The following is a 10,058-nucleotide window of genomic DNA, read 5'->3' on the forward strand; positions in this document are numbered from 1 at the left end:
CCCACGCATTACCAACTAATTCTAAATCAGAGAAAAAGAAAGCGAGAAAAAGTAAAAGTTGGCAGAGATTAGTTAATAATAAATGACGATTAATGTATAATTCATGGAAGATGCCATGTCGCTGTACCCAGGTACAGTAATAATAAACAGAGTACTCTTAGTAGCAGCACCTCCTCAAAAAAAAAAAGTAGCAGCACCTCCTCGTTTTCACCAACTCTCTCTCTCTCTCTCTCTTTGCTATTTCTTCTCTTGTAAGCCCATCATTTCCTCTCTTTTCCTCTTTCTCTCTCATTGAAACGATAAAATATTAAGAAAAGGAGTCCGTTTTTTCCCCAGGGAGGAAGAGTAACCACCTCCACCTCCATCCACCAACACTGCCACCATCACCATCTCTCAATCTCTATCTCTTTCTCTCCCTGCAACCTCCATTTGGTATGCTGGAGCTTGAAGTGAAACCCAAGAAACCATAATTAATAGCTGTTGCTGCAGTTCCAGCCATCTCTTTCTCACCCCTTTTTATCATCCTTGTCTCTCTTTCTCTGATCTAACTATTGATTCCACTGCTCTGGGTTTGGGATTTGGGGTATTTTCCCAAGTAAATTGGTGCCTACTGGGGCTTACAATTGTGAAGTGTCTCATTTAGTGAAAGAAGAAAAATGACGATGGAGAATGGGGAGGATTGTTGTGTAAAAGTAGCTGTGCATATTAGACCTCTAGTTCCCGATGAGAAATTACAAGGATGTAAAGATTGTGTTTGTGTTCCCCCGGGACAACCACAGGTTTTGTCTCTCTCTTTTGCTCCTTTTTTTTTTCCTCTTGCTTTGATTAAGCTTCTTCTTCAATATTCGTTTAATTTTTTCCTTGTTTGGATGATCTGTTGTTTAATGATTTGGGTGAAGGAAAGTTTTCTTTTTATTGTATATTGTTTTCTGGGGTACTTGATTTGGGCAAATTCAAGTCAATTGTGATGGCATTTCAATATTGCATGTTGTTGCTAAGGTGTGGACTGTGGATATTGTGCAATTTTTGTGCCAGAAATTTGCATGAGCAAAAGAGAGTGGAAGCGAGAGGCTCTTTTGTTTTCTTTTTTTTTTTCTTCTTACCGGTTGGTAATAAACTCAATTTTAGTTAAATCTGTGTGCTTATGTTAAATATTCTTTAGTTCACTCACTCTGATTATAAACATTTTTAATTTAAATTATAATTTTGTTCTGATTCAGAGATTATATTTTGTACCTACACCCACTTTTGTGTGGTCTTTTTTGGGGCAAAGCTATTTCAATTCCTTGGGAAATAAGGCCACATGACACCATTTTGTTGTAATGCAATCATTTTTACCATGTACTTTACTGATATTGTTTATTTATCTGAGCAACTTCTCCTTCCTGTATATTTCTATGAAATTTAAACAAATTGGGAGCGCCTTCTTACTGATTCTACGAGAAAAGTTGAATACATTTTTTTTGTTCAGTTAATTATACCTTTTCTCTTTTGAAATCAACCTTCCTTCCCTGCATTCTGTTCATATCTCACAACGTTTCTTTTTTGAGAATATTGAGAAAATGGAATTTCTATAAAATATTGTAGAAATATAATTTATCTACTGAGCTTCCTTGTGCAATTTAAGTAAAATCTGTGTGCTTCTAAGAAACACTCTGTCACAAGGACTCACATGAGCCACATTAGTCAATAGATTTGGCCACTCGATTAGGAATCGTTTAGATATCTTTATCTTAATCTTTAATTAATTCCATTCACTACCTTCCAATCTGCCAACTATTTCTCCACTATCCTGCTTCCTTTCATTTGCAACTTGTGTTCAATCAGCTTAATTTGCTAATTGCAGCAACTTAATTTCCCAATAATCTAGTTGCTATTATTTAATCTCCATGCCATTTATTGATTTTGGGTTGCAAAGTGATGTTATGATAGCATCAATTGATAATAGAATGATAAGTTACCACATGAAAACATGCTGTTGCCTCCTTACCCACCCTCATGGCATTATTGCTCCCCTTCTTGTGTATCTTTTATGCATTACTTAAAAGTACTGATATGATCACATATGGTCAGAGTGGTTCCAACCAATAACCGGGTATAAGCATTTGGTTTCAATTAGCTATAGGGCCACTAAGCTGCTCAGGCCGAGGACTTGCATTATGAAATTTTTTTTTTTCAAAAAAAAAAAAAATGCTCTTTGTGCAAAAATATTCTTATGTTATTGATAAACAGAAATGATGCTTATTATTTTAGATACAATGTGCAGGTACAAATTGGTACACACTCTTTCACATTTGATCATGTGTATGGCAGCGCTGGTACACCATCCTCTGCCATGTTTGACGAATGTGTGGCCCCTCTTGTTGATGGTTTGTTTCAAGGGTACAATGCTACTGTTCTTGCATATGGTCAGGTAAACTATAAGCACTAGATTTTCTAATTCGACTTGACTTGGGCTGTTAAATTGAGACCCGACATTCAACCAAATGTTAAAAAAAAAAAATACTGATTTGTCCAAGGAGGAGAAATCATTGCCTGATGCATTCATGAATTTTTTTACCCGTTTGTCTGATATGCATTTTCCTGATTTAGTTTTTCTGAACTTGTCCTTTTTGAGCCTTAAATGAGAAAATATTATTCTTGGTAAAAACTCTGCAGACTGGATCAGGGAAAACATATACAATGGGAACTGCATGCCGAGAGGGGTCTCATGTTGGGCTGATCCAGCAGGTAATGAATGCCTTGTTCAACAAGATTGACAAGTTGAAGCACCAAGTTGATTTCCAATTACGAGTCTCATTCATTGAGGTACCAACTTAAAGGGTTTTGTTCTGTTACTGTGATCATTCTATATTTTGCATATATCAGTAAAACATCCCTATAATTCTATTTTCTGTTTTGTGAAGATTTTGAAAGAAGAGGTGAGAGACTTGCTGGATCCAGCACTAGCAGTAGGAAAAATAGAGAATGGAAATGGGAACATGGCTAAGGTTGCAAATGTCCCTGGTAAGCCTCCAGTTCAGATCCGCGAGGCATCTAATGGGGTAATAACTCTTTCTGGGTCAACTGAGATCCATGTTGCATGTCAAAAGGAGATGGCGACTTGCTTGGACCAAGGTTCGTTTAATCGTGCAACTGGAAGTACAAACATGAACAATCAATCGAGGTTACTGCCTTCATTTTCTTAATTTCAATTAAGGTAACAGACAACGTTTCTTTCTATCCTCCTGATTTTTGTATACTCTTTTACTCTTTTGTTGGGACCTGGATAGTCGTTCGCATGCAATCTTCACTATCACATTGGAGCAGATGCGCAAGATGGATCCAATAGTAAGTTGTGAGGGAATTGGACTGGAGGAATTAAATGAGGATTACCTTTGTGCGAAGCTCCACTTGGTGGATCTTGCCGGCTCTGAACGTGCTAAGCGAACCGGATCTGACGGCCTCCGCTTCAAAGAAGGTAAATTCCTGTTTCTTCTTTCTTCCTATGTTTCTTGTTGGATGAATTAGACAAATTGCCCCTGATATATCTGCATTTCCATTCTTGGTCCCTGAAATTTAAATTTTCCATTTTGATCCCTAAGCCAACTTTGTACCATTTTGTTGTGTATGTGGTAATTTTTCATTTAAAAAGATGGTCCGAGATTTTAATTCATGATTAAATGCAATTATTGATTTAGTCATTTCTACATTAATAAAGAAATATCATTCAGTGATAGATCTTGTTATATTTGTAAAAAATGGTCAGACTGAAATTATAAACACGAGAACAATAAGGGATCAAAATGGGGAGGTCACAATTAATTTGTGTAAAGAACTGGTGATACTTAAAAAATCTTTCATGTTATTAGCTCTTTTAACCCCTTTTGTGGGGATGATGCTGACAATACAATGCTTTGCATGCATTCAGGGGTTCACATTAACAAAGGACTCCTGGCACTTGGAAATGTTATAAGTGCACTAGGAGATGAGAAAAAGAGGAAAGAAGGAGCTCATGTTCCTTATCGGGATAGCAAACTCACTCGGCTTTTGCAGGTTTCATTAGGAAATTATTTCATTCAAGAGTTCACATTCCTTTTTTTATTTATTCAATAGTAATTCAAATATTATCTTATTGCAGGACTCGCTTGGAGGAAATAGCAGGACTGTCATGATAGGTAAGATAAGATACTTTTTGTAAATAATTAATTTAGTACTGTCATGTCAAACGTACCTGATCTCTTGTTCTTCTTTTCTTTTGTTGTGAAACAGCGTGTATCAGCCCAGCAGACATTAATGCAGAGGAGACACTGAACACATTAAAATATGCCAATCGTGCTCGCAATATTCAAAATAAGCCTGTTGTAAGTACTCACTCATTAGCATATAAAAAGTCATCAGTTTTGATATTAGTTTTTGACTGTCTATATTATGTAATTTCTGATGTTATTGTTTTGTTTTTTATCTTGAATTTTCACAGGTGAATAGAAATCCAATCTCTGATGAGATGCACAGGATGAGACAGCAAATTGACAACTTACAAGCAGAGCTACTTTCGGCTCGAGGAGGAACCCGACATGATGAAATTCAAGTAAGGAAAATTTCACATAGTCGTTGAGCCCACTGCATCTATCCATTTATGTACAAAATTTTATACCTAGCTGGTGGCAGTGGGTTTTTAGCTATACTACACAAACTTATGTGGTAATTCAAGCAAGCAGAACTTAGCCAGTTTTAAAAGTTCTTCAGCTGTAATGAATATTCATTCATCAATGAGTTTTTCTACACGAGTGATTAGATATATGTTTTTCATTTTCTTGATAAATGACCTTCACAATTAATGCACTCCTTTTCATACAAGTTTAAATATCAGATAAAAATTCCTACCTTTTCCTTTGTTTATGTGTAGGTGCTCAAGGAAAAAATATCATGGCTAGAGGCAACAAATGATGAATTATGCAGGGAACTATATGCACATCGCAACCGGTCAGGCCAGGTTGAAACAGAGATTCAGGTGCACCCTTTATTCTCACTGTCAAATTATTCCTTGGCTGCCTTGTAGTTTTGTTATCATCATATTTTCCATAAGAAGTAACCTTTTCCAAAGAAAAAGCAATGTGGTAATCAATTTTATTCCTCCATTCTTATAGAAAAATGGGACCTGCTTACCAAAAGCAGAAGGGCTCAAAAGGAGCCTATCAAGCACAGAATTGCTGGATGTTCAAATGGCTGACCCTCTAAGAGGTATTTCCTTCAATTCATTTTTTCATTTTTCAGGATTCTATGTATAACCATTATTTAATTGTTTTCCTATAATACATCATAGTGTTCTGTTTTTTGTTTTGTTTTTTCTTTCTTCAAAAGCACATCATAGAGTTAAACCTCCAAATCTCTTGTAAAAAAGGCCCATGGGATTGCCAACAATAAGGTTGATTTTGTAAAAACTTGTTAGTTCATTAGGCCTCCAATTAACAAATACTAAAAAGGGCTTGTCTAAATAAATACATAGAAGCTTTCATACATTTAATGTTTTTGTTAGCACTTCTTTAATTGGCTGAGTTTTTGGCATCTTCCTAAGCTTCACCAGAAAGTGGTAATAACAAGGAGATAGAAGAAGAGGTGGCAAAAGAGTGGGAGCACACTATGTTGCAAGATTCACTGGGCAAGGAGTTAAGTGAGCTAAATCGCCAACTCGAACAAAAAGAGGTATTGTTCTTTGTTTCCTGAAAAGCAAGCTTATATTTATTAAAACAAAGGACGCTAAATAAAAATCCTTTTAAAACTTGACAGTCTGAGATGAAAATGTATGGAGGAATCGAAACGCTTGCACTCAAACAACATTTCGGGAAGAAACTCATGGAACTTGAAGAGGAAAAAAGAGCTGTTCAGGTTAGTTTCAGCTCAAACATTTTATACTCATTTTCGGAAATTCTTCTCCTTGTTTCCTTTTTCCTTTGTCTTGTATCTAATTCTAAGAAGCTAAAACATTTCAGCAAGAAAGAGATAGGTTGTTGGCTGAAGTGGAGAGTCTTAATGCAGATGGTCCAGCAAACAAGTTGCGGGATATCCAGTTGCAGAAACTCAAGTCCCTTGAATCACAGGTGTCTCCATAGATCAAAATAGCTGATCTTCTTACTATAATAAAAAGTTTCTCAAATTGACCTGAGGTGTTACTTCTACCAGATTCAAGATCTGAAAAAGAAACAGGAAAACCAAGTACAACTTTTGAAGGAGAAACAAAAAAGTGACGAGGCAGCCAAGAAATTACAAGAGGAGATTCAATTTATGAAGCAACAAAAGGTTCAATTGCAGCATAAAATTAAGCAAGAGGCTGAACAGTTCCGTCAGTGGAAGGCTTGTCGTGAAAAGGAACTTCTACAGGTAACCTATTTCCAAACAAAAGAAGGAAAAAAAGATTGATTAATAAATTGAAATGGAAATTTGATCATCCTTGGTTTGTATTTTTAAACAGTTAAGGAAAGAAGGAAGGAGAAATGAATATGAGCGCCATAAGCTTCAGGCACTGAACCAGCGACAAAAACTGGTAAGAGCTACCGGCTTCTACCTTACATTTATTCTTGAGGCTCACTGAATTTGAATTCAAAGACTAATGAGGAACTGCAAAAATATATATATCATAACTCTTACAGGTGCTCCATAGGAAAACCGAGGAGGCAGCCATGGCGACCAAGAAACTAAAAGAGCTTCTAGAGGCCCGGAAATCATCTGCTAGAGAAAATTCAGGTTCCTGTCTTCTAATTTATTTATTTACTCTTGATCAAATAGATACAAGGAAAGTCTAAACTCTAAAGACATCTTTTCACATAAGCAGGCATGTCTAATGGCAGCTCTCCAACAAGCCTGGTAATTTGCTCATTCTTTTTGCTTGATATTTTTCTTATTGCTTTTTTGATCTCACCAGAGATCCTTGTCGACTTTAATACCAGCATGTATTTATAGTTGCAGTAATTGTTGTTGTTAAATTTCAGATGAGCGAGAAAGCTTTGCAAAGATGGCTGGACCAGGAGCTTGAAGTAATGGTGCATGTCCATGAAGTCCGAAATGAATATGAGAAGCAAAGCCAATTGTCAGTATTTTACATTTTTCTTAATTATATAAGTAATTTTGCAGCGAATCGAACTATTATCTTCCCTAACAGTGAAAATAATTTCTAATTGGTAATCTATTAGTATTATCCTTTATGATGAAAATAAATTTTAAATCATGGGCACACATGGTAATTTATCCAGCTTCATATAAAAATAAAGAGGTGCTGAGTAAAATACACCTCTATTATTCCTTTCTCTTTGTTCTAGTTTTTCTTTTTAAAAAAATATAGAGAAAAAGAAGAAGAAAAGCCGCAGAAAAGTACAAGCACATCTATGTCATTTTTTTCTATTCAATTTTACCCAACTGATTACAATTTTTTTTTTGTATACATGCTAAGAGAGGACCCGCTTTAGTAGGATTTCTGTTTTACTTACAGTTTCACTTCTACATGTTTCCTGCTTTAGCTTTTTTTTTCCTGACTATTTGCTTTATGTTCTCTTGGGGGTTGGATAGACGTGCTGCACTTGCTGAGGAGCTAGCAGTCTTAAAGCAGGAGGATGCAATTTCAGGTGCTGTTAGTCCGGGAAGGGGCAAGAATGGAAGTTCTAGGTAAATATCTGTTTAAAATTTTGCTTAGTTCATGACACGAGAAATAAATTTTAAATTACCAAATTATCCAAATCTTTCTCTTTGGTTAATCTATTGTGCTAATCGTCATGTCATATGCTTTTGTGATGTGATATCACTTATGATTTGTGATCAATCTTGTATAGGGTGTCCAACATGTCACCAAATGCAAGAATGGCGAGGATAGCATCTCTGGAGAGTATGGTGAGCATTTCATCAAATACACTGGTAGCAATGGCCTCTCAGTTGTCAGAGGCTGAGGAGAGGGAGCGCACCTTCTCTGGTCGCAGTCGCTGGAACCAACTGAGGTCCATGGCTGAGGCTAAAAACCTTCTCCAGTATGCGTTCAATATTGCGGCTGATTCCAGGTTAGTTTCCTTACCTTGATCTTTCTTTAACTTCAGTATATTATAATCATACAAACATGAACCGCGGGCTTGGTGCAGTGGCATGGGCCCTCGTCTCTCTTCCAAGAGGACGCAGGCTCAATTCTCGAGAACAGTATCTAAAAGATGCTAGGGTGTACCAGGGCCCTTTATTCAAAAAAAATAAAATAAATAATCATACAAACGTGCTGTGTCTTATTTTGCTTGTGGGAATAGATGCCAGATAGCAGATAAGGACACAGAGATAAAGGAACTCAAGGAACAACTGAATGAGCTTGTGGGAATTCTGAGGCACAGCGAAGGAAGGAGGAAAGAGATGGAAAAATACATAAAACAGAGGGAGCAAACCTTTGCAGCAGCACTTGCCACACCCCCTCCTTCTCCTGTAAGTTTCTATTTCTGGAAAGTTTCACATTATTTTAAGAAAAATACCCCAAGATAAGTAACTTAGCAGCTCGGTTTACTGTGTAAATTTCAGGGCAATGTAAATGGTTCAGTCAAGCACTCTGCTGACGAAAGTGGTACACCACTATCTCCAGTTGCGGTACCTGCACAGAAACAGCTCAAGTACTCAGCAGGAATTGCAAATAGCCCGAGCAACAAGAATCACACATTTAACAACCAGACTCTCAAGGTTTCCTTTGTTTACAATCCTTGCATCCTTTGTGTTTATTTTGTATCAAGTTGTAACAAATAGTTTTTTTGCCCTTTTTTAATAACAAAAATCAGATGGTACCCATTGCGCAATTGCCAGTTGGAAAGAAGCTAGCGATGGCCGGCCAATCTGGAAAATTATGGAGATGGAAAAGAAGCCACCACCAATGGTTGTTACAATTCAAATGGAAATGGCAAAAACCCTGGAAGCTCTCTGAAGTCATTCGCCACAGCGATGAAACAATCATGCGGTCCCGTCCTAGACCTCACTCTTTCCACAAGGTCGTATGAAGGAAGGGAATGCTTCCAAACCCCTGACTTTTTTTTTTCTTTTCAATTTTTGTTAACTCGGCCTTGATAATTGGGCTCTGTAAATGTTTATAATAGTGTAATGCGCTTTAGGTGTAAATTTTAAGCATCTACAGCTAAACATGCATATAGAGAAGAGAGCACAAGGCAACATTCTTTTGTGCATGAGCATGTTGAATTCAGATATTACATCTCACCAAGGAAAATACTAAACTGGTTTCGCCTCTGGCAAATGAACTCCCAGACGGATATCTGACGTGTGGAGGCAGTGCTATATATGTTTTGCCTATTTTATTTCTTACATTGTTTTTTTATAAATATTGTAAGGAGGTTGATTGACATTTGTTTGGTTTGCTAGGGTTTGCTTGCAATAATATATGTTTCATTTGTTGATGCCCTGAATGTGCAGATTTTTTGTTTGTGTAATTGTAATTGTATTGACAGCCTTACTGACTATCAAAATTAAAATCAGCGTTGCTATAGGTCTCTTCATTTGTCGATTTTGTTTTTGCTAGTCTAATATAGCTAGTTCGTTTATGCTCAAATTTGTTGCAAACAAATACAATTACCACGATTTTCTCTCTGTTTTTTTTTTTTCCTGTTCATCAGAGCATGCAAAATGTTTGCCACACAAGTCATATTCGTCATAAGACAATCTGTTTCTGTAGAAACTTTAGTTTGAAAACTCGAAATTTGCAGTTCAATATATTTTCTCAAATCTCCATTTGTGATATTTAAATCATATCTGAGGTTGAACATAAAATATATTTTCTTAATTGTGATTTTATTTTGCTAATGACCATTTATTATTGATTAATCTTTGTGATGCGTTTTTTCAGTTCTTTTTTTTTTAATTAATGAGGCGCTCTCTCTGTTATATATCTGTTTTTGGATCCGAGAGAACAATTAAGCCTAAAAGGCGTTATCTCTAGGCCATCTTAACCTTTTATTGATTTCTCATGCTCTGATGAGTCTCTTTGACCTTTTGTGTATATATATTTGCGCAACCCCTTCTATTTTCGCTCTACGTTGACAGAATTAAAAAGATAGAAG

The 10,058-nt window shown here is 36.4% G+C and overlaps 1 protein-coding gene across 2 annotated transcripts; it reads left to right on the forward strand.

Moving 5' to 3' along the window:
• The first annotated feature begins 228 nt into the window (after nt 1-228).
• Nucleotides 229-9,407, forward strand: FRA1 (P-loop containing nucleoside triphosphate hydrolases superfamily protein). Of its 2 annotated transcripts, none has more exons than XM_078315241.1 (24): nt 229-779; nt 2,267-2,413; nt 2,659-2,808; nt 2,907-3,166; nt 3,273-3,460; nt 3,911-4,035; nt 4,121-4,157; nt 4,252-4,343; nt 4,460-4,570; nt 4,889-4,993; nt 5,130-5,223; nt 5,558-5,685; nt 5,770-5,868; nt 5,973-6,080; nt 6,163-6,360; nt 6,452-6,523; nt 6,630-6,723; nt 6,812-6,843; nt 6,969-7,066; nt 7,543-7,638; nt 7,803-8,024; nt 8,259-8,427; nt 8,521-8,676; nt 8,772-9,407. In XM_078315241.1, the coding sequence occupies exons 1-24, from the start codon at nt 657-659 to the stop codon at nt 8,985-8,987; spliced, it is 3,120 nt and encodes a 1,039-aa protein (XP_078171367.1). In that variant the 5' UTR covers nt 229-656; the 3' UTR covers nt 8,988-9,407. The 2 variants fall into 2 exon arrangements, with proteins under 2 accessions (XP_078171367.1, XP_078171368.1); XM_078315242.1 differs by having other exon boundaries at nt 519-779; nt 5,567-5,685.
• The last annotated feature ends 651 nt before the right edge of the window (nt 9,408-10,058 follow it).

Source organism: Carex rostrata, chromosome 14, assembly GCF_964058835.1.
Source record: "Carex rostrata chromosome 14, lpCarRost1.2, whole genome shotgun sequence".
In the NCBI taxonomy this organism is placed as follows: domain Eukaryota; kingdom Viridiplantae; phylum Streptophyta; class Magnoliopsida; order Poales; family Cyperaceae; genus Carex; species Carex rostrata.